The sequence below is a fragment of the Eulemur rufifrons genome, chromosome 6 (assembly GCF_041146395.1).
Source record: "Eulemur rufifrons isolate Redbay chromosome 6, OSU_ERuf_1, whole genome shotgun sequence".
NCBI classification, from domain to species: domain Eukaryota; kingdom Metazoa; phylum Chordata; class Mammalia; order Primates; family Lemuridae; genus Eulemur; species Eulemur rufifrons.
This window is the reverse complement of record NC_090988.1, coordinates 2,051,038-2,076,050: the sequence shown is the minus strand read 5'-3', so window position 1 is coordinate 2,076,050 and position 25,013 is coordinate 2,051,038. Positions and strand designations below refer to the sequence as shown.

At 47.0% G+C, this 25,013-nt stretch overlaps 1 protein-coding gene across 4 annotated transcripts in view; it reads right to left on the bottom strand.

Moving 5' to 3' along the window:
* Positions 1-322: 322 nt before the first annotated feature.
* Positions 323-25,013, bottom strand: part of ETS1 (ETS proto-oncogene 1, transcription factor) — a 95,108-nt gene continuing 70,417 nt past the window's right edge. For 3 of the 4 annotated variants that reach the window (XM_069470689.1, XM_069470688.1, XM_069470691.1), the window contains 3 exons: positions 21,073-21,333; positions 4,511-4,629; positions 323-3,589 (listed from right to left, as the gene is read on the bottom strand). In XM_069470689.1, coding sequence (XP_069326790.1) covers positions 3,374-3,589; positions 4,511-4,629; positions 21,073-21,333 — 596 coding nt within the window. In that variant the 3' untranslated portion in view covers positions 323-3,373. The remainder of the gene's footprint in view (positions 3,590-4,510; positions 4,630-21,072; positions 21,334-25,013) is intronic. The other variant, XM_069470690.1, reaches the window with a different exon arrangement.

Sequence of the window (25,013 nt, the reverse complement as noted above, 5' to 3'; positions counted from 1 at the left end):
GAATTTTTTTTTGCTTTTTTTTAAAAAAAACACATAGACACTTACATCGCTACATCTCTAAGCTACCTCAGTTCTGATTTTTAAAAAGCACCTGCTTTTCCTTTTTTCATCTTGCTGTTAAATTTTCAGCTTTTAAAAAATATAAATTATATGAAAATACAAGTTGGAAAATAGTCAAACACAATATAACATCTTTTTCACCCCTATACTTCTCAGCTTAAAAAAAAAGTATTCTTAAAAAAAAGTTCAATAACTGAGGCAGTATTCCTGATAGAGATAATTTCATTTTAATATATATATTTTATATATGTATATGTATACATATATTTATGGTTCCTTGAAACTTCTTTGGAATGTAGGTAAGAGTTTAACAAATTTATATAGACCCCAACAGAGAAAGCGGCATGCACAGCATGACTAGAAGACAGGTGTATTTTTCACCATGAAGGTTAGGCAGGTTAATGCTCTAAAACCCAGAGTGTTCATCTCCAAAGTGAGGAAAAGCACATCTGATCTCTGAATGCTACCTCCAGTCCCCACAGTCCCCAGGGCTCTGTGTAGGGAAGTCTCTCTTCTGAATGGAGAAGGGAACGGAAGTGACTCTGAACCCTAAAGCCAAAACCAACACAGGTTAAGGCATCTCCAGGAAAATAAGCGTTTCACCCAGCTAGACCAGATTTGCCCATCGTCCCTCTGAAGTTAACATGTGTTTTTAAAAAGCATAAATGCAACAATTTTGCTACATTTCCAGTGTATAAACCACCCACCACTCTTCTTGGGATGGTCTCTGGCCTTTGGACAAAAGGAGAAAAAGCATCTGGCCAGATAGACAAAGCTGTCTTAATACACTACCTACAAATCCCGACAACGGCGGACCTAGAGAAAAAGGGAATCTTAGCCAACAAGCAGGCTGAGGAACACCGGGAGGCACTTTCTTACATCTTATCTGCTACAGGAATTGCAGGGTTAGACAGACTCACAGAAGGGGAGTTTTCAGCATAAATTTAATAGGAAAGATTGATGATTTAGGAAAGTGATTTTATGCCTGTTTGCAAACAGCAAGCAATGACTGATACCCAGCTTTGGTTCTACCCTCGCCCATTACTGAAATGTCAAAAGACTTAACTAGAAAACTCAGGTAATTATTTCAGCTGCAGTTCTGCATGTCTGCAAATACACACACACACACACACACACACTCAGACACACCCTTTGCCAGTGCCCAACAAAGATCACATAATCTAAGAGAAAACAATGTAGTCCAAACAGTTCCACCTGACACTCCCTGAGCAGCTCCTAAAATACTTTGAGAGCTTCATTAAGGCACCTGGATCCAAAAGATCAAAATACACAGCTGGGATAATTCTGCCTTTGCTTTCCACATAGACTCTCCAACTGATCAGTGTGAGGACATTCATGAATCACACAGCTACGTTCCTGACAATTCAGGGTCGGCAAGAGGATCTGGGAGTCAACAATCAGCTTTCTTGAAGAAATACTAGAAGGTAGTTAGTACTTCCAATTTTCAGCTAAATCCCAAAAGGAGCCAGCCCTGAGCAGCTCATCTTGAACGTGTCTTCCCCTCTCACCAAGTCCATAAAGCCACTGCTCCTTCCTCATCCTTTTAACTGGGCACCCACACAGTGGGAGGGATTCTACTTGTATTAGGCACTTGTTCTCACCAGGTAGATGATGGTTTCCCCGCAAACCCCCATTTTCAGATCCCTCCTCAAAACCAGCAGAAAGATGACTACCTCAGTTGACTAAGTTTGTGTTTGAACTTTGGGGGAACTAAAAATATATTCAAATGTCATGGACACCTTATTTTTTTCACTCAAGCTCCTTCCCTTGTTTCTTTTGCCTTCAAGTCATTCCTCTCTTCTGCAATTAACCTTGACTTACCCTGCGCCAAGATATCAGATGCAAGCACAAGGCCCTAACACTGTGCGTACCGGCACATACAGTCTCACCTGACATCCTACCCCACTGGTTTAAACTATTCTCTTCCAAAGACAGCCAAGTCCCTTTTTATTGAAATGCTCTCTTAATTTCCATCACTTCTAAAACCCAGCAAGGTCAACTCTTCAACTCATGTCATGTCTGAAGTCACTCTTTCACTCACCGATCAGAAAGCTGTACATTTCTCTCTACTGATTGCACAATGGGGAGGAGGGAGAGTATGAACAAAAAATGAAAGATGCTGGAAAAATAAAATATGAAAGAGAAGTTACAGAGTGTTAGTTTGGAACGACATGCATTCAGGACTTACTTCGTACGACCTGAGGGGTAATGCCCATGCATACAGCTTTTACTCCAAGCCATCTATGTTACAGGTATGGAACTGAGAAAGAACCAAGCCAATCTTCCCCCTTTGATTTCCTTTCCATGACTTCAACAGTGCTCCTATGTTTATGTGGTTCAAAGCCAGGGCTGCAAAATACATTCAGTTCAAAGGCTTAATGCTTCTTAGCTCAACATTAAGTCCAAACCCGAGAATCCGCTAATAACAAGTAAAGGGGTGTAATAATAAGTTTTTTTTAAATTGTAGATGAAATTCACATGCATAGTTCCCCTGTACCCAAATCAACATTAATTTTTCCTTCACATGAATTTGGGATCCCTGATCTCAGTGATAGCGCTTTGCTTTTCCAGTGGGGTCTATATAAACAGTTTTCTTTCACCGTGACAGAATCCTCAGCCGGCAAATAAAAAGAAACTTGCACGATATTGCAATACTGAGACCACCTTAGAGCTTAAGACGATTTTTAAGAAAAAAAATACTGGCACAAAATTTAATAAAATAAATTTTAACACAAAACTGTGTTGGCCCCTCCCCATGGAAGTCCATCTTTGTTTCAAAAGAAGAGTGAAAGGTAAATAGTTCTCAGTTTTTAGCGCATCCTCCCCCCAAAATGTTTAATCCCACCCCTCTTTCTGCCCGCCCAGATCTACAAACAAAAGTGAGTTAATTGCCTTTCATCAGCCTGGCGACTTCTGATGTGGCAATCACTCTTGCTAATGGGTTCATAACTCAAGACACATTTTTTTCATGAATGATTTTTTAAAAATGATTGGACACATTAGTCTTGTCCTCTCTTAAGCCAGACCCTTCCAGCTTCTAAGAAGACCCTTCTCTCTCTCCTGAAAATGTGCTCAAAAATTTCTTATCCCACCCGCCCCACAAGTCCTAGTTTTCCTTTTCCAACCGTGCACAATCGATTATAGCTGCAGCTCACTTAGCTCCCACCCCTGAATGTAAAAAATGAGTTCTGGAAAATAAAAAATAGAATAACAATTAAAAATTAAGAGTCCGACCAATGCGGTTGTCCTTCAAAAGGTCTCAGCAAGGTTCCCCCGGCCCCTCCTGTGTCCATCACTCGTCGGCGTCCGGCTTGACGTCCAGCATGGCGTGGAGCTCCTCGGGGGTGTACCCCAGCAGGCTCTGCAGGTCGCACACAAAGCGGTACACGTAGCGTTTGCCCGCCGTCTTGTGGATGATGTTTTTATCGTAATAGTAGCGCAGGCCACGGCTCAGTTTCTCGTAATTCATCTTAGGCTTGTTTTTCCTCTTTCCCCATCTCCTGGCCACCTACAATTTTAAAAGAAAAGAATAGGTAAAAATCGATAGGGCGACCCTAATACGCATGTTTACATGCCCATACTCACCCCACCCACGGCGCCCCACGATGTTTAAGTGAGACAGACAGAGATCCATGTAGCTATGGAAGGTATTTTTCTGACCTGTCTTTTCTGAACTCCATTTTTCAAGGGTTGGGCAGGGATGGTAGTCAAGTTGATGAAAACACAGTGACCTGAACTTTGAATGAGGTTAAATATTTGATTTTGGAAAACAAAAGAAAAGCCACACTACAGACTCTCCTCTTTCTCCACATTACTAGTAGGATTTCCTGGCTTTGAAAGCGTGAAGCTAACGGAGGGCGTGGAGGGAGGGGCTGAGCTGCAATCGTACCTGCCTTTCATCAACAGGAAGTGTTTTTTCTACAGCAGGGCATAAATATTTCTCATGTCTGTCAGAACAGAGATGTTGTCTCTCTCGTTCATTGCTTTTTATCCTCAGAATTGGGCACGGCACAGAACCACACTCAGTGGGCGTTTGTGTAACGAAAGAATAACTTAATGAACAAATTGTCTCAGTCTTCCAAGGCCTCTGGAACTGCCTGGCCCCTTTCACACTCACAGCCCCGGCTAGGGAGAGCGCTAAGTCAGGCAAGGCGCCTCTACTGATAAAAGGCTGACTAAGCGCCAGGCACTTGGTGCGCACGACACCAGTTAATCCTGGGTAACGAATGGGTGACATAGATATTTTCTCTATTTTCCACATGATGAAACTGAGGCCCAGACAAGGCTGCCTGCTCAAGGTCACACAAGTAGCAAGTGACAGAGCTGGGATCCCAAACCTGGAAAACGTCCTCCAGCCCCACACAGCCCCTGCCCAGGGTTTTCTCTGACCCTTCCTCAACACAGCACTCTCAAGCCACTCCTTTCTTACCTCATCTGGGTCAGAGAGCTTGAATTCCCAGCCATCTCCTGTCCAGCTGATAAAAGACTGACAGGATTTATCGGTGAGTAATTCCAGAAGAAACTGCCACAGCTGGATGGGTCCACTGCCTGGAAGCACAAGCCACTGTGAATTGCCATCCACTAATCCCCACGCCCAGCACTCCCTCCGTGCCCCCCGCAGCTCCCGCGGGGAGAAAAGGCAGGCAACACACAGCGAAAATATTGGAGGAAATGTTACATGCTTGAACAGATAGAAAAGACAAAGAAACCCCCCCGCAAAAGAAAAGCATACGAGAAAATATATAAATTACTTTATTTTGATTGACTCAAGGGTCAGTCCATTTTTATTGCTAAGCAAACTCTAGAAGGAAAATACTGAGCCCATCCTCTGAGATATTCTAAGGCAGCATAATCTTTTGTGTCTTCACAAAAAGCCAGTCATTATTTTCACCTTAAGAAGTAAGAAAAGTATTAACTAAGGAATGAATGTCTTCGCCAGTTCCAAGCAGAAGTCAAAGCTCACAGGCACTCCTCTAGGAAGGGAGACTTTGGCCTCTGATTTGTGAGTAGGAAGGATCACTACTCTTGGGTCCTCGCACATGGAAATCACTGTGAGATGTCCTTCCAACCGTCATACTCCTCTCCAACACCACCCCACCTTCCCAGGCCACATACAGGCAACACCCAAACTAAGGGGGGAAGGGGAAAAGGCATCACCATGAATCTTAAATTCAGTGGATTAAAAAAAAAACATAACTATTTGAGGAATTAATTTGCCACCCAGAAAATTCTCAGAGGTCAGATGAGGACTGTCTCATAAATTCTTCATGGGTTCAGTATATTCTGACTTACACACACACACACACACACACACACACAGTTCTCTTGTCTTAGCCATCAACACTGCCAAGAGCTTAGCTCTAAAAGGCCTGGTATACTCTTGACAGGCAGTTTATACTATGCTAAAGGATTTCTATCACATAGATTTCCTCTCAGGATAACTTTCTATTCTGAAATGACAATGCTATTATATAATTTCTGGGTGTGGCTGGAGAAACAATTATGGGGTCAAAGTCCACGCTGCTTGTTACATGTCTACACTGTGCCTTATAACACCATCTCATAAACAATCGGGGCAGAGCAGGACTGGGAAAAGACCCAGTCCTTGTAGATGAACAAAGCCTGGAATGTTCTAGCTCCAATTCTTAACCCAAGTTTCAAATTTGTCTGATCCATAGTAAACTGATATTCAACAGGAAACAGGCTTTGGGCTCCCTGTTGATCTAAAAAAAGAAATAGCCTTTATGATCTGTAAGGGTAATCTCTTACTATACCTTATACTTCTATAAGGCCCATTCAAGTGCATGATTTTACCTGCTCCTAAAACCCACCCCACCCCGCGGCTGTGAGGTAGGCACAGCGGTCTTGCTGCCTCCGCTCTACTGGTGCAGGAAAAGGTGCTCAGAACAGTGCCGTGACTTTGCTCCGCGGCACAGTCAGCACATGCTGGTGCTGGTCTAGTGCCCAGGCCTGGAGACTCCGAGCACCAGGGCACCTGCACGGACACCACACGAGGAAACAGCCCTGACATGCGTTACCGTCCCGCAGCCAAAGGAAGCGCTCCTTCTGCAATAACTTTCTAATGGCGGCTTCCTCAGCAATGCCCAGGCTAAACATAAAACATGAAATATTTCTACTTCATCTTTCTGAGAGTCTACCCTTTAGCTATTTAAAACCATCTTGCAAGAAAACCTTATACATATTCTACAATAAAGTGATTCAGGGAAAGTCTATAAAATCAATTAACATTCGAAGAAAAGCCCAGAGGTCTACACTGGTAAAGCCTTAACTTCCTACAGCTCAGATCCATTTGCAGGTTTCTTAAGAATTAAGAAAAGTCACCAGCCACTGCTTCCTGCCTGGGCTCACAAGACTAAACATGACATTACCTGAGGAATACACTGAGAAGCCATCCTAACGGGCACACGGTGGTAAGACAGCAACTCTCTCTTAAGAAATGCGTTGCAAGAGCCCAGATGGCATGATAGGTTTTTTGAATGAATTCACAATGACTGTGGACACCAACAGGACCTCTGAATAGAGACACATAAATAAAAAGCACCTACCCCAAAAGCTACGTAACGGAGGCCTCTCCTGTGTCAAGACTACAGACCTTGGACGTAAGGCGGGGGTGACTTGCTTTAAGACCCCTGAGAGAGAAAGCGGCCAACAAGAGCCATGACTGTGCAGCTACATGCACCACATACGAGCGCGAGGCTTACGGTCATCCCGTTTAGTCCTCCCCTGTCACCTGGCGTAGGTGTTGCCGTCATGCTAGTTGTCTCTCCCAGGTACAGCGGAGCAAACGGACAAGCTGTGGCTGTCTAACCTGTGCAAGGCCATTCCGATCAGCAGTGGAGTAGCTGGGATTAGAACCCAGGCAGTCTGGCCCCCAGATTCTTCATCTCAGCACTACGCTGCCCCTGGACGAGACCTGGCACCTAAACTGCCTGCCTGGATGCAGTGATGCAACGGACAGAAGGACCTGGCTTTAGCAACTCTTCTCTTCCCACCTCCCACGGCAGGCGCGGGACACTGGCGGCCAGCGGCTGTCCCCGCTGGTCTGACCGCTAGTGGCCGTGCTGCCTCCTCACCTGGGCGTCTGCCTCCACAGGTACGCTGCCAGCCCAACTGGCCAGGCGCCCTCGTGGTGGCCGTTAAGTTACGTCACTTCATTCATTATTTCTCCTTCACACTATTTACCTTAGCACCTCTCTCACACTATCTTAAAATCTCTTTGGGGAGAGAGGGCTGATCATATGGAGCTGAGGAAAGGGATGAGAAGACTGGGATCCTTCCACCTGGGTAAGTCCCAGTCTTCGGCAGGGCGGAGCCAGTCCTGGAGAGCGGAGCCCAAGAGCTCACCACCGTCCCCTGCCCTCGGGACTCGCAGCCAGAAAGCAGAGAAGGCGCCTTCAATCCACGTCGCTGGCACCAGCTCATCGCAGAGGACTCCTGGGAGGGACTTATGACTCCTGCTTTTCCTGCTCGTGCCATGTCCCGAACTGAAATGTCAAACGCTTGCGGGGCACGTGCCCTGCTCCAGCCCTTGCTCTCTGCACATCTGACCCCCATGTCACTGTGCCTGGCCCAGGCACAGGGTGAGTCCCTGCTGGAGGATTCTTTTCCTCAGCATGAGTTTTCCTTTGTCCAGAGGAACGTAAAAGTGTCAAATTCAGGCACTGGGAACCCAGGTCCTAGGTGGGTCCTTTAACTCTTTTTTTTTTTTCTATTCATACCAAGAGGAAGAGGAGGGATACATGGAGAAGCAGGCGTCTGGAGTAAGCACAGGAGCTCGGACGGGAAGAAGCACCTCTGGTTCGTTTCACCGTAGGAACGTCGGCACAATGGGAGCTCCAACCTCCCTCCCCAGTCCCGCAAGGAAGTCCGGCAAGCCCGCCGGGCTGCCCGACACATACTGTGTGCCCCTGCCCCTCAGAAAGCCCACCGTATGGTACCAAACGAGAGGAACACAGGACCCCTCCCAAAGCTTCCCCTCTCTATCTTTTGCCAACTCCCAAACTGCCCTCTTGCTGTGGGGAGCAAGAGAAGCGGGAAAGACGTGGCGCTGTTCTCCCAAGCGCTGGGCCAGCGGAAACACTCCACACTGGCTTCAGGATGGTGGGCCTGGGGGGCCAGGGCGGGGGGGTGTCTAACACCCGTTAGCCTGTCTCCATGCAACATGTCACTCTCACCCCAGGTCTGGAGGGGAAGTCAGGGCCACTTGGAAGCCCAAGGCTCAGAGGCAGCTCCGGGTCGGAATGCACGCTGGCTGCGCACATCTGGCAGCCACAGCCAAGCCCGCCTGGCAGTTCTCATGCCCCTGACTCCAGACAGTGACTGAGTCTAGCACTCCCGGTTACAGCTCCTGCAGAGGGTATTTCAGTACTGCCTAGAGCAGGGCTGCCCGAATGCACAGGGCTCCAGGGCTCCATCTCTCGCTCTGGCTCCAAGGCAACCTAAAATTAGAGAGCCTCTTCCTCCTTTCTCCCTGCACCGCCCCCTCACTCCTGGGCCCAGCCCCACCCTCCTACCCAAATGGACTGTGGACCCAGTGACCTTTGTCCCTGGGAGCAGAGAACTGTTCTAAGAATAGCGCCAGTCATGGGGAGAGAGCTCACATGTTCAGTGTGACTCACAATGGGGTCCCTGTCTGGGAGCCCCAAGGCAGTCAACAGTGCCCTTCACTGTGCTGCCCTGGTGTCACACGTCAGGAATCCAGTGGCATCACTGGGAAACTATGCTTCTCAAGTCGAAGCTCTGAGCCACAACAACAGAGGGTCCCTGTTAGAAGGAGGTCTCTTCCAAAGCCACGTGGGAGGGAGGGCACCACACACACTCCGCAAGCCCCTCCCAGAAGCGCCTCCACCCAAGCCTCCCTTAGCGCTGGCGGCGGCGGGAACTGCCCCCCCACCTTGTTCCCCTCACTTCTAGGTAAGAGGTAAACGCTCCCTACAACGCTGACAGTCCTCACCTGAAGAGCATGATGCCGCCGCAGAAGAGGAGAAACCAGGTGGGTACCCGGCAGAGTCTCAGGTCAGCAGAGCAAATCACACACGCACAGAGGACATTACCCCAGAGGGGACCTGGGAGGCACCTCAAATCTAAGGCAACAATCTCATTTTTTTCATGAAAAGGTAAATCTTCCAGTAATTTCCTGCTCACTTGGGTCATACTTTAAGTTCCTTCTTTTTGTCCAGGAGCTGATGGAGCGTCACCTGTCTCGATGAGGCTAGTTATTAAAAACGCTTGCCTCTGGTCCCTCACCCTGAGGCTAAGAACTGAGCAGCACAAATCATACAGCGATAGGCTAGGACAAAATCTGGGTAAGATGTTCCTGATGACAATCCTTTCCATGGACCAATTTCTCATTTTCCAGGTTTGGGAGTTGCCTGCCCCTGGCAGTGCCCAGCTCATGGCCAGTGAACAGGGTCAGGGTTGGACTTCAGTTTTGCCTTCTCCTCCTTCCTCATTTCCCTTTCAGCCACAAGTTCTCACTCTGGCATCTGTGCCCTGGTGAGAGGCTAACCTAGAAGAGTCGTCTCCCACACAGATGGAGGCCAAGGCTGGGCATCCCTGTATTTCCACTGTGGCTTGCCAACACCGAGACCAGCCACAGTGGTCTGCACGCTGTCCACCTCTCTCGTCACTAGTACATGTGCTCTCTGGACCGGGACCTTGATTTTCACTCCTGTGACCCAAAGCCTAGAACAGTGCCTCACCAACAAACACCAACCACCAGACAATCCTTTGCCATTGGAGGGCTCCAGCGTCAGCTCCCTGAGATCCCAGGCTGTGTCTTACTGATCCTTATGTCCTCAGTGTGAGTGAGGTACGGTATCTCGTCTGCAGCATGTGCTCAGTAAACATTTACTAAATTATGGGACCGAAACAATCCTCCTCTGAAAAAAGTATAAGGATTTGAAAAGCCACTCCAACGGCTTCTCTCTATTAAGCTATATTTGGGGCCAAACAATATGGGTGACCCCAGGCTGTGTTTCATCAGCATGCATCCCAAAATAAAAACGACCACACCTCCTGCTCTTTTGGGGTTAATTTGCTACTTTGAGAAGCTGATCTCCTTTAGCTCTACTCTCAAAGTCAAATCAAACACCGCATTTATTTTAACCTATGAAACTCTCATGGTTGGTCACCCTTGCAGCAGGGCTGACTCTGCCCTGATAGCACACATCTGGCAGGTGGCCCCGAAACAGAGGAACAGGCCCGACTAGCCCCTCCCTTCCAGCCAGGTGTCTCTACCCACAGCCAAACGACGATGGCAAAAACAGAACACTCGAATCCAGAAATGACCCATCTGTTCCTGAGTGTATCTGTCTTCCTCTCAGACTACCATGGGATGTCCTGCTCTGAGGGCACGGTGGAATCTAGGCATAACCCCTTTCTGTCCACCCCCTTCTAAATCTTCATTCACAAAAGAGTCCCAAATCTCTTTATTTCTGTTAAGTCCTTAGGAAATGAAGCTGAATGACAAATCAAACAGAAAACATCCTGGCAGTCTCTGGCCCTCTGAACCAAACTCAGCCTGATGCTGCACAAAGTCCCTGCCTGAGGATGAAGAACTCAAGAGACTGAGTGACAAAGCAATGCGAGGATTTTTCCAGGGAAGTGAGGGCCGGGACTACCTGGTATTTTGGCCTCGTTCTCTGCCTGTGGGTGCCTTCTCCCCTTTCTTCTGAGCCGTGCCCTTCCTTTGCCCTGGCCCCACCAAGTCTCGTCTCCTGTCCACCATGCTCCATGTACGGCAGCCCCTGTAGCCAGCCAACACTGCCCAGGCTGGTGAACCCCCGCAGCGTCAACAGGCTCTGGGAATGTGCCCCTAAGTTTTATAATTCAACCCATAACGACAAAGAACACTCTAACAGGTATTTAAAAAACACATCTGGTGAACCCAATGCTGAAGAACAACCTCATAAACTTGTGTACTTACTTATGTATTGTTGAGAGAGCCAGTTTCTAACAATGAAAAACAGTTAGAAAATACCTCTCAAATCAGTTAAAACCAACCTTCGCCTGTCAAGTTCATGTCTCTCACATGTTAGATCAAAAACAAAAACAAAAAACCCCAAAGTATTTCAAAAAATTAAAAAAAAAACAAACCACGTCACATGTCAGGTAATGGAGGACTGAAAGATGACAGCGTCCCGTAAAATTTATATAGATCTATCTATCTGCTGTGGGAAAGCCCCAAACGGGGAGTCAGGGGTACAGGGCTTTAACATCACCTCTTCCCTGACTCACTGCGCAATCTTATGCAACTCATTTAAGCTCTCTGGCTTTAGTTTTTCCATCTATAAAATGAAAGCAGTAATCTCTGCTTCTTACCATATAGAGATGTAAATTAATTCCTTATTATACAAGAATATATTTATAAATATGTTAGTAAAATATATATACACACATATATCTATAGAGAGAGAGAGAGAGAGCGTGCGCGCTAAAGAAGCATCCACAGTACAGAACAGTTTGAGGGCAACAGAATACATAATAATATAATTAAACAGAAGAATGAAACAACAGAAAATATATTTTTAAAAACAGTATTTTCAAAGAAAGACAAGACAAAAAAGAAATGTAAACAAAATTATAAGGGGCCGGGTGCAGTGGCTCACGCCTGTAATCCTAGCAGTCTGGGAGGCTGAGGCAGGAGGGTCCCGTGAGCTCAGGAGTTCAAGACCAGCCTGTGCAAGAGTGAGATCCTCTCTCGACTAAAAATAGAACAAATTAGGCAGGCATGGTGGCGCAAGCCTGTAGTCCCAGCTACTTGGGAGGCTGAGGCAAGAGGATTGCTTGAGCCCAGGAGGAGTTAAAGGTTGCTGTGAGCTAGGCTGATGCCACAGCACTCTAGCCTGGGCAAGAGAGCAAGACTTCATCTCAAAAAAAAAAAAAAAAAAAAATTATAAAAGCACTAGATAAAATTTAATTAGGCTTCCAAGAATTAAATCGGCCTTTTGTATGGCAACTTTAAAAAAGTAGAAAGTTAGAGGTTAAGGGGAAAAAGTTAAAATACATAAATGTAAAATTTCTTAACATTTTAAATGAGAATAAGCATTTAAGATTTTTAAAGTTAGGGATGAATCTGAAATCCCTGCTATAATTAAAAGTATATACACACGAAAAAAGACAGCAGATGCAAACTGCTTTGCAAGTGAAAGTGTCAAAGACATTTATGGTTCGGGGCAATTCTGGCCACAGATGGACTTAGATCCTCTTTTCCCCAGTGCGCCCTTCCCCATCACTCATGTTCCTCACCAGGCACCCTCCACCTACTTAGTACGTGGGGCTGACCCAGACCGAGTTCAGCAGCATTCCCTACACATGCTGGTAGTTTGGGCCCAAAGAGACACATCCCACAGCATTAGCTGGGGTCAATCAGAAAGTCCTGTCCAGCCTCAGTGACCAAGACAGGCACGAGAGCAAGCCCCGATGGCGGGCAACTGGCCGGTGGGGCTGCCCCCCAGGACAGCCTTATGTGAGGCTCAGCTGGCCACTCTGACCTGGTGTCTAGCACAAGACGGTTACGCATTTTTAGTGTATGAGGGAAAGACCTTTGTTTTTGCTCTGGCCCTGCACACCTGCAAGAGTTCAAGTACACATGTGCGGGGGTGGCAGCAGGAGAAAGGGGACTGTTCCTCTCTTAAAGGGGCAGCCTCTATTCAAATGCAGCCACCCCGTTCCTCTAAATCCACCACTAACTCTATCTAACCACATTCACGCTGACACCCAGACACAAACTTGGACAGCGAGCCAGTGAAGCTCAAGTCAGGAAGTGGGTTTCTTTATAGCTTTTTCCTCCTGATGTCTTCTAGGTAACTGGTTCTTTTAAGAAGTCACCAGAGATGAGTTAGGTTTGAATTTGGAGGTAGGGGATGAGAATGTTCTTATAAACCAAAGATATGGTTTTTCTAACCAATGTAAATGTCCCAACAAATGCCTCCCTAAGTATCTAGGTAACAAGAAGAAAGAAAGATGTCTTTACTGATCAGTGTTAGAGAACAGGACTCTAGAAGTCTGAAGACTAACTTTTCTCAGGAGGATTCTCAACTCGATCTCTGGAATTCATGTTATCCTAGGGGTAAAGTTTTTCCTTCAGATCACGGATGAGAGAAATCACTAGTTAGGTACATTAGAATCCTTAAGGAGGTAGTTGAACTAGATCCTAACTGATCATTTGCACAGTGAAGTTTTCAAGCATTTATCTAGCAAGTAATTTCTGAACACTCCTCAAATATAAGGCATTGTAGCCAGCTTGGGCTCAATAGCAAAACAGAATATTAACAACAGCATGGAGTTAGCAGAACAAATACTTCGTGTTTCACCATAATGCAATGAGCTGAAAGTATCCTACCTACGCCTTTTAAGAAGAAACGACAGAGAACCCGGCCTTCGGATGCCTTCACAAGAAACTGTACCGCCTGGGCCCTGAATGTCAAACACCTCCACAGAGCCGTGGCCTATGAACATCTCCAGCAAAGCAAGGCCCAGCCTCACTGCAGAGTTTAAACTTTCGCATTCAATCACCCCAGGAGAACTTTCACTCTCATTATCTCTCAGGGAGAGGTGAGTCAAACAAAAGACAATAAAGTTTGAGAAGTTACAGTCAAAACTATGCAGTGAGCTCAGAAGCCCATCATGGGCCACCGAGAGCACTGGGACCCATGGTCCCCAGTTGTGCCTTACAACTAGCTGGGTGGAAAGCTGTGCTGGCCTCTTTGACAAGCCGCAAGTACAGGGCAGGTCTCTATGGCTGTCGCACCACCCGTGCTACCCAGATCTCCTCCTGCGGAGCATAGCTGGCCGGCTCTGCCACGTCCACGTAAGGCCACGCTTCCTGGAACCCGGCCCAGCCCAGGACTGCAGGTGGGGGCTGTGGTGTGCAGGCCCCCCACTGAGATAGAGAGCTCCCCCACCGGGCAGCCGCGTCCCTTGGGCCTGGCCAAATCTTTCCTGGAGCCAAGCTGCATTTGGAGGCTCCTCGGGTCCAAAGCTTCTTCCTCCAGACCCACAGTGTGGTCTAAGGCCCCCCCACCCCTCCTTCTCTTCTCTGCCTCCTCCCCGTCTTCCTTACAGAGGCCCCTGCCCCATAAACTTCTTACACATCTCATCGTGTGTAGGCATCTGCTTCTCAGCAGACTAACACATACACACTATTTTGGACATTTTCCTCCTAATTGTCTGACATTGTGGAAAACTTTGAAAGGCAGCTTATTTGTCCTTTGATGTGCGACACTGGCATAGACCTCTTCCTCTAAAAAGAAAGAAAAACGTAAATTCCCTCATTTGCACAATGGAGGTAATACAACCTTCCTCAAGTGGTTTTTGGTGAAGGACAAAAAAAATTAATGGAAAAGTCTAGCACAAAATAGGAGCTTAATACATGTGGATTGAGCCGACTAAGCAAAGTGACCTAATCTGATACTAAATATTTAGTATCTGCTATGCCCTGTGACATACTGGGTGACCCCAGCAATTACTGAGTTTTATAAGTAAAATACAATGTCCTCTGACCTCAAGGAACTTAGAATTATACTGGAAACGTAAAAGGTTTGGAGAACAATAGGGAATGGTAGTAATATCTAGCACTAGTTACTTCCTGTGTACCCAGCACTGTTCTGGCTGCCTTCCCTAAGTGAACTCATCAATCCTCACAACAGGCCTTTGGGACAGCAACTATTATTATCACCATTTTGCAGATGAGAAAACTGAGGTACAGAGATGTCAGCTTGCCAATGGTCACACGGCCCGTCCGTGGCAGGGCCTGAGTCCATGCTCTCAGTCCAAATGACACAGACCCTAAACGTCACCCCTGGTGAAGCAGCATGGGCTGGCCACCCCCCATGTGTTAATTATTAACAGGGACTTCAATCTGCAGCACCCCCCAAGTGACGGGCGGATGGGGAGCTCGGGAGCCCTCCGACCTGCAGGCACCCGTGACAGTCCCATCTACGCGAGCCGGGAAGAGCAGGGCTTCTCTCAAAGTGGGCCTCCCTCAGGGGCAGCCACGGCTCCCCCTCCGCAGCGGGGCAGAGGCAGGATGCCTGGGGCAGCCGGCAGGGCCTTTCCAGCAGAGGCGACGGGGAGTTTCCAGGGCGCTACTCAAAGGCAGTGAGGACTTGGGTGGAGGCCTCAGCAGCACATGGCTGCCTCTGGCTGATGGAAACACTCTGCTTCAAAGGCAAAAAGGTGGAGCTTCAAACTGGAGACAGAGTGAAATTCCAGAACAGTCACCACCCAGTTCCATCATTTGTAGTGAGATTTTGTTAAAGAAACAGTGACACCAAAAATGTGAGACTCAGAGACTCCTCTCCAACAGGCAGAGGGGCTGTACCCGAAGCGATGGGCCAGCCTGTGCGTGCCCTGCCCTCCCAAACTCAGGCACCCAGAAGGCCTCAGAGAGTTGGAAATAGCACCAGGGCCAGGACAGATGCTAAAGTATAAATAGAGCTTGTAAGGTGTCACCGTAGCCGAATCAAGACACTAGGGGTTCAGCCAGTTGTGGCCTCCAAAGGGAACCTCTGCTTTCCACATTTTTAAAAAGACTTCTATTTTAAAAGTTAATAGTGAAGCCAAATCCTCTTACCGTGTGATCTTTTTCTACTGGTGGCAGATGATCACGAAAATTGGCAGAAAACTAATTAGTTAAGAGGCAGAAACAATGAAACAACTTTGCTCCCTCCAGTTCAAATCCTCCTGGCAATTTCCCTTCCCAGTGCTTGAAGTATTTTCTCAATAATCTCATAACTGAGCAGCACGTGAACTCATGCCGAGAACCCACCTCCTGAGATCCCCAAATCCATCCCATGCACCCCTTAAGGATCCACCTGCAAACACAGCACAGGGAATAGAATCCCTCCTGGCTTCTCAGCTGCGGGCCGGCAGGAAGGCTGCAGTTAGCCTGCGGGGGGTCTGGCCAGCTTTTGGTAACCTGCTAATCACAGTGGCCTCTAAGCAAGAAAGGGAAGACACTCTGTTTCTGCCTTTCCCATTCCCAACCTCTTTTCCTCTTATGCATCCAGGTGCTGCCCAAGGATGTTCCACATTGAGATTGTGATGCTTCAGCAACACTGCAAACCAGCCCCAGCTCTGCCTGGCCCAAGAACTCAGCGAAGTCCCCTAACTTCTCTGGGCCTCTGAAAAGGTGGCTACTGCATACAATGGGCACCAGAGTCCTATGATCATGTCAACAAGTTGGTCCTTCTCAACTTTAGTCAATTCACAGTCTTATATCAACAACATTTACATGGAGACACTATGTTCCAGAGCTTCTTAGCTTAATCACCCCAAATTAAAAGCTCTACACTGTTCCTAGTGACACACCTGTGTTTAGAATATTGGAAGTCTTCTGCACAAATACACACTGCACTAGTAACTTTCTTGGGCGTCCCCTCTCCCCATTCCTTATCACTCACATAGGCTCAACCCAGAAGTTCCCTCAGCCATGTACCCGAGTACACAGAGACTATTTTGCAACCCAGCTTTCCTTCAGAAAACTGTGATTTCAGGTACTGCTGCCAAATCTCAGGTTTCGTTCTGAATTGAAGGGCTTTGAAGCACTTCCTTTTGCAGTACAGTTGTTTATTTTCAAAAACATGTTTTAGCAGTAGCTTTGCGTTACTAACCCTAAGACTCAACCACAAGCCAGGACTCCAAGGTTCTGGGCCTGGCCCTGGGACTTTCTGACTTTGTGACTTTAGACCGGCTATGAAATGGCAAGAAAAGGATTTATCTCAGGCTGGAAGTAATTTCAGAGGACCTATAGGGGACTGTATGGGACTTCTTTCACCACGAGACTGGTATCTTTTTTTGTGATGTCTCATACACAAAAATAAAATTTGAAAGTAGAATTCCAGATAATTCCCAATTTAGCCTTAAGGAAACTGAGAGACCATCTATTTACGTATCTGTACGACACTATAAAATATAATTTTATTACAGTCAATGAATGGTTTTGGGCTTTGCCTTTTTCTGGCTCCAGGAAAAAAGAGAGCTACTTCACTCATACTGCAAATAAAGGGTGGGAACACACCTAGGCGCTGACAGGGCCCATCCCTGGCCTGCTCAGGACCAGCTACAGAAGCCATGGGAGTGGACTTCCTGTGTGTAGTTACATGTGGCAGGCTTGGCCCGTGTCACCTCCGAAAGAATACATGCCGCTTCTTCATATGGTGTCTTAGTTACTGCACTGTAAGTGTGGAAATCAGTTAGGAACTGAATTTCACAGTGTCTTGCACAGTTACATTCTTCCTCCGAAGATGAGAAAATTACATCAACCTTCACTAGGCTCCCATGGCAACTTGTTCAAGAAAGGCCAGCTTTACCCACCCCCATGTGCACGCAGTGTTAATTAGTGACAAGAGGGAGACAAGGTCCCAGTTGCTATGGGGCAACTGAGATAACCAAGGAGTATTCTCACTCCTTAACAAGGAGAAAAGAGGTTCTACTCGGGTGAGACATCCAGCTCTGGAGGTTCAACACAGGAGCTGCTGTGAGCAGACTGCAGTTACACACATGGCCTTGAAGAGGACACTCCTCTGCACCTCAGTTTCATCAACTATACAGTGGGGCTGGAGAGATTAAGAGGAAGGGAGGATACTATTTGACAATCCACAGTATTACTCTATGTGTAATGACACTGAAAAAAAAAATCAGAGATGCTCATGTTTTTCAGGCCCTGGAAAGCATTTTGCTTAGGTTTACGAAACGTATAGAAAACACTGGGCTACTTCTTTCAGACGGTGTTGTCATTAAAAGGGTTCATAACGTATCTTCGAGCACAAGAAAATGGAGCTTTCTGATTGTATCAGGTGATAACCGTAAGCAGTTCACAGCGAGGCAAGGAGGTACGTTCTGGCGGAAGCCAGCACTGCATTTGATGTATTCTTAACCCAGCTAACAGGCAGGCTTTCAAGCCCTGTTATCTGCCCCCACATCTTGACCTAATTGAACAAGTTGCCATGGGAGCCTAGTGAAGGTTGATGCAATTTTCTTATCTTAGGAGGAAGAATGTAACTGTGCAAGACAATGTGAAAATTCAGTTCCTAACTGATTTCCACACTTACAGTGCAGTAACTAAGACACCATGTGAAGAAGTGGCATGTATTCTTCCGGAGGTGACATGGGCCAAGTCTGGTGGCAGGAAGAGGAATTCTCTCCCTGGCTCGGAGATCTAAGTACACACCCTTCAGTTCATTCGGACCAACAGACAGGGATGTGCAGGTACGAATGCTCCGACCATGTGGCCACACGTCCTCTGGAACAATCAAGTGTTAAGGGAACAGACAGAAAGGGAGGGAAGAACTTGAGACAGAAAATAGGTATGACTTTTATGAGCAATAAAAAGTCCTGAACAATGATCTCCACTTTCCAAAGTACTTTCCCAAATTTCAGGTCCTCTTAACCTGTCCGCATAAAGCCAGACACCCATTTCTGGGCTCTCTGGTGACTGCCCCAGGTGGTGTTCGAGGCTGCACGGGTGTGACCCATCCCCTTCTCCACTCCCCAGGATGTACCTGAAATGAGAAAGGACCACAAGGAGGGTGTGAGAGTGGGGAAATGCCACACAGGACCCGTTCGCTGTGCACGCACGAGGTTCACCTGGCACGAAGTGCAGGGAAAAGCCCCCATTTGGGCAGCCAACAAATCCGACCTTCATTCGGACCACAGCCATGAGAGAGCGGTTCAAGTCTAAGGACATTTACAACACCATGAACTCGGGAAGACAGGGAGCCCCCAAGGGCTACTGTCTTGTCTGCACTCAATACGTGGTCAGACATTTGCAGAAATAATCGAATTGTTATAATTAACAGGTTTTCTCCCTACTTCTAGGGCAGTGCCTAGCACCTATTTGTTTATTTAATTGATTTGGTTCAATTACATTTTCACCGATCTCCTACCACCAAGATAAGGATGAATACTTCTACTTTACTAAAAGTAGAAAAGGGTACAAGGCAAATTTGCCTAAAATCACACAGTGTGTTAGAGGTGGGAGGGAGCGCGGGGGACTTCTGTTTTCTGGGCCATTGTTCCCACCACCATTTGAGATGGTATGAAAAGTCACGTTGCCGATTATAAAGAAGCAGCAACTGAATGGTATGATGCTTCAAAAATTTTTTTTAATTCAAATGACTACTTCCGTCTTTGAGACTTTGAACTGATAATCACCGTCCCTTCTCTTCCATTCACTGAGTATTTTACTCCCTTACCTTATGTCTGAAGAAAGAAAGAAAAAGAGAAAGAAGGAAGGAAGGGCGGGAGGCAGGGAGGAAAGTAGAGAGGGAGGAAGATAGGAAGGGAAGGCAAGGAAGGAAGGGAGGGAGGGCAGGAGGGAGGGGTCAGCATCCATCAAACAGCCTGTCCACACAAGGTGTGGTGACTTCAAACGCAACCCAGACCTACAGCATAGCTCCCCCGCACCAGAACAGAAGCCAGCAGACCAGCGAGAGATAAAGACAACCTCCCAAGGCCACAAAGTCATTTAAGAGCTGCCTCTGCCTTTCCTTTCTCTTCCCAATTAAGCAGCACTTCCCCCAGTTTTTAGCAGTTTGACCAACTGGCATCTAGTTCTCCACCCCCTAAGAGTTATCCCAGCAGGAACTGGTACTCCTCTGCATCCTGAGAGAGATTCATCTGCTTTTCCCCATTCCAGATACCTTTCACTGAAACGGGCAAACGTCCTAATGATCTGCTGTCGCAGATAGGAAAGGGCTCCCTTGCAAAGAAGCGAGCTCCCACACGCTGACCATGTTCACGCAGAGAGCAGCGGGCACTGCAGACAGAGGAAAGCGGGGCCTCTAGGTTCCTTCTGGCCCTGACCTTGCTGCTGCCCAACACACAGACGTAATTCCCGAGCGCTACTCACACAGCGAACTTCACGAGGGCTACGTGGAATGCAACATAAAAGACACACTCCTGATCTCTGACTGGGAGTAATTTTTCTAAGCATCTGAGTTGTTCTCAAAGGTCAGCCGGTTTTCCTCATGGAAAACAGAGGCTTCCCTGAATGCAAGAGTAAGGAACTAGCTAGCGTACTGTTAAGATCAGACGGACACTGCAGCAGAGACACAGATTCTGCTGTCTGTCACAAAGGGCCCAGGGTGGAGGGGATTCTAAGAGGATAAAGGCCTAGACCACATCAGAGTAATCAAGGCTTAAAGTAAGCTCCACTCCACTCACAACACAATTTCTAATTTTTAAAAAACACTATAATCTTACAGAGAGATCTGGTTATTAACACCTTAATGCTCCTTGGATATTTCTCAGGTGCGCTCCTCAAATGCCTCCCAGGTCAGGCAGATGTGCTACAAGCCACGCAAACACTGAACTATTTCCCTCCACCACCAGATGCCCAATCACAGCTCAAGCTCTCCCTTCTGCATCTTTTTTCACTGGGATCTTTCTTCACTCACCACTACTGTAACTTTCACTCCTGGAACAAAACCGATCATAAAGCTAAGTGAGAAAGACGTTTCCTGGGTAGGCCAGGATGGATGGAGACAGGGTGCAGGGCCACTGGAGATGCCGTCCCGTGTCGGAACGGCCGGCCGCGTGGCATCCAAAGCGCAGAGGCGCTGGCCGTGCCTGTGAGCGCTGTTGCCGCCAGCGCTGCATGGGAAAGAGCTCCCAAGAGCAGGCCAGGAAAAGCCCCTCGACGCCACGCCACGGCACGGTCTCCAGGACACCAGAGCACTAGGGCTCCTTCTCCCACATACGGAAAAAGATCCAAAATATAAGTTTCCTACCACTCTTGGAAATGATCTCTTGGGATAGAATGATACTATTTGCTTCCAAAAATCAATAGCTATGAGTGAGTAGAGTGGCTTGAGACACTACAGACCTCTTAGAGACTTCTCCCCACTGCCCCCCAAAAGAAGGAGTCTGTCATTCTGTCTCTGGGTAGACGCACACCGTGCCTTCCAGGACCCACCCACAGAAACACGCAGACAGAGGCTGCCCAGGTGAGGGGAAGGCGCCTACCTGTGTAGCCAGCCAGGGCAGCAGCAGGAATGACAGGTTTGTCCTTGTTGAGGTCTGCACGGTCCCGCACATAGTCCTTGAAGGTGCCCTTGGGCTTGTGGTTGGGCAGGGCAGCCGGATAGTCCTCTGAGTCGAAGCTTTCGTAGGAGGGGACGCGCTGCAGGCTGTTGAAGGATGACTGGCTGCTCCAGGACTGGATGAGACGGTCGCAGCTGTCGTAGCTCTCTATGCTCTCAAAGGAGTCCTGGCCCCCGAGTTTACCTGGAGATAAAGGAGGAGGCGGGAAGAGTACAAGGGAGGAGGGATTGGGAAAAAACAACTGTAAAATCCCTCTTATGGAGGACAGACTGCTGATCAGACCGCAGGAGGCACGGAGGGAGGGAGGGGCCGGTGGGAATGGAAGCTCCGAGAGTCATGGGTCAACTCTGGGGCGAGGGCTGCCCGGGGCCCCAGGCTGAGAACCCACTGCCACTCTGCTGCCCGGCCCACAGCTCCTGGTGCAGCGGCTCGGAGCCAAATGCTGCTCACAGCTGTCAGAGAGACACAGTTGTGTGTGGAACCTCAAGAACTCTAAAGCCAAAAATCTAAAAGCTGAGACTCACACACGTTATTATGGGATTGATGGCTGATGTATCGGGCCGGATGAATACATGAAGAAGTTGGAGCAGTGTCAGGCTGAATTCCTTATTCCAACTCAAGCCACTGAGATGATTTCAAAAGGCCCAATTTGGCAAAATATTTTGGTCATAAGAAAAAAAAATTCCATTAGACTAAGAGCAGATTAGCCTTTTTTGACCTTAGAACTAAAGTGTTATTTTTTTAGCATTTTTCCCAAATACTATTTTAAAATGAAATACATGTGCTGCCTCCATGCCCTCCCAAATAGAGTAGGAAGTGATGGGATGCTTTTTCCATAGATAAAAAACAAAAAAACCACTATCACTAAACAGAAAACCATATTCTTTACCCTCTCCAGTAAAATTCTGTACTTGAAATGTATACTACACACTGGGAAAGTGTGGGCAATAAAAAAAAAAAAAAAAAGAAGAAGTTGATTAAAGAGTTAAGTCCACAGCAGTGTCAGAAACCCTTTGCTCTGTGAGTTGCTTAAGGCATCTTAACTGACCACAAGATCATGCAAGTTCATTAATTTCCCAAACCAGGTTATAAACAGCTGCTATGATTGCTCAATAGCTCCTGGAGAAATTTCCACTGGCAAAAAATGCCACTAAAAAGGAGGCTAACAAAAAAGAAAAAGTATTGAAGGAAAATAAAATGCATCTAATAGCTAACAAGGCTCACAGGAATGTTTTCTATATTCTACTTTCAGATTCTTTTCAGGTAACCTAAATTAAATCACAAGAGACTGGATGGCCACCTTAATTCAGCACCAAGCAAGAGGCAAAGGGATGTGAAGAATACCCACGTAGAAATATCTGCCAGTCAACTCTCAATTGCACAGGGGTGGCTGATCTATAAATTTCAAATTCCAGAATAACATTGGCTTATACAACCTCATATTAGTAAGCTTCTGGTATATTTTCCCCTCCATAACAGTGGAGACTGGTTAAAATAATAAAATCCAAAAATGAACAGGTGCCAAAACCAAAATTAAATATATAGGAAAATATATTACTCCCAAGATTAAAAAGAAAATTCCAGATACAACGTATTCAGTCGAGCATGTACTTTTTGTGTAATCCACTGCTGTAGATTTGCTGTGCCTCCTTTCCCCAGTGCTGCTTTGAACAGAAAGCTGGCATTATCCAACTCATTTCATTCCTTCCTCTACTTACCCATGCAGAGGAGGAGGAGTCTCTGGAAGGCAAATTAAAGAGCTTCTTGGATTTACCAGCCCTGCCTACCCAGTCCACAGTCACACTGGTACCTCTCTATTATTATTACAGATGAAGTTGTCCCTTCCAGAAATTCACATTCAATGACTCAGGAAAGCAGCCTACAATCAGAATGCCATAGCCTCTTTTTAGCAGAACAGAAATTTTTGTGGAATCTCGCAAACGATGTTTGTTCATACTAGCTATTGATCTTAATGGTCATTCATTTTTTCCTTGAGACAAACTCACCCAAAGCCTAAGAAAGAGGACTTGTATATTCATGAAGAACACCCCACTGAGTCGCTGATGTTTAGGCAGTATTTATGCTTATGTCTCTCTGAAATGATTCTATCTCTATAGCCATTTTTATATTTGAAGGGCAGGGAAACGAGGTTTTCTACAAGCAAGAGTTAAATCTCCAAGGAGTCCCAACAAGCAAAGGCACTAAACTGGGCCGTTCGCAGCCTGGCAATCCCCAAGCCCCAGCCAAATGCAACCCTGCCGAGAGCTGCGGTTTACAACAGGCAGCTTTCATTTTAGTTGTACTTCACAACCCTGGAGCTGGGAACCTTCATTTATGGCTATTTGCCTTAAAAATGGGTTGAATCCAACTGAATTAGATACTCCTCTTAGATAGTCCTCTAAGATGTCCACTGGCCAGCCTTTCTGAGAAATGCCTCGGCAAGGGCCTTCCGCAGCCTCTGACCTCACTGAGCAGACCTCAGCGCACTCCATGCGGCAGATGGGAAAGCCCCGCAGCAACCCACTGAACCGCTGGCACAATGACGGTCCTCAGAGTCCACGTACGTGGGACGCAGAAGCACGCCGCACACTATAGCGCAGGAGATGAAGACTGTACTATGATTAGTAGTAGTAATAATCAGCTAACAGTAACACTTTTGGTCTAGGCCAATCACACCATCTCAGATTCAATCAGCCCTTGGAATATGTCCTGTTTGTAGCATTTCTAACATGCAGAAAATGGTCTTCCCTCAAGTTTTTGTGGCCTGAACTTGGAGGGAGGGAAGGAGAGTGGAGCCAGAAAGAAATACCTCATGCCTCTTTGTAAGGGTCACTTTTGGTCCACAGTCATTAATTTGGGGTTGGAAGGGTGGTGGGGATCAAAACCAAGAAAAGGAAAGGGAAGGAGGAGGAACAATCACACAAACGCAAAGCCAGACGCAATTTTAGAACAGTGTGACAGTAGGTCTACCCCAAGTTACAGCATGGCTGAGCCCAAACCCACAGATTAGCCTCATTGCATATAAGTATGAAAAAGTCCCACGAGAAAGAAAGTTGTTCTAATGCTTTGACCTGCCCGAAAAAAAAAAAAAAAGACACAGACATACATACACTTGTGTGTATGTATTTAAATAGACACGCACCCAAAATAAAGAAGAGCTAGAAAGGGGAAAGCCGGCCGGTCCCACCCAGCCCCGTTGGTCTGAAACACAAGCAGCCTGAGGCCGTCAGAAGGAGGACTGCAGGTTCTGATTCTGCAGGGACTTTCCCTGTGCAGGGCTTGTAGCTATCCCTAGGCCTGCTGTGAGGAAGTGTGAGCCCAAATGCTCGAGGAAGGTGACAGTGTGCGTGGCCCGCGATGGGTAAGGGGTGATACCTTCACAGGAAAGGCACCTCTGGGCCTAGCATCCCGCACAGCCAGTCCCAGCACAGCACTCGTGAGCAGGCCAGCCCGAGCCTCACTTCTAGGACCAGAGGCCTCTGACCACCCCTTGGACCAGCTTTCTCTTGTTCCTCTTACTGGTTGTAATTCTTTCCCATTTAGCCACCAGAAAAGTCATCTTTTTAGCAATCAGCTACCTCTTGCTGGAAGAAGAAAGCCCTCCTTACAGCACACAACACTTTTCCCAGAAACAGAACAATTTGGGCACCTTACTAGGTGGGCTGTCCCTCTGAGCGTCTACGTCCTGATCCTAAAACTGTTTTACGCCTTATGCCAGCCAGCACTATTTTGAAACACTTACTTCACCATCAGTAAATATTTTATCATTATTATAGTAGTCATGTTAACAGGAGCACCTTCTTTTGGAAACCTCTGGCCACCTCTTTCCCTGGGTCCCCTAGCTAAATACATGCTTCGACCAC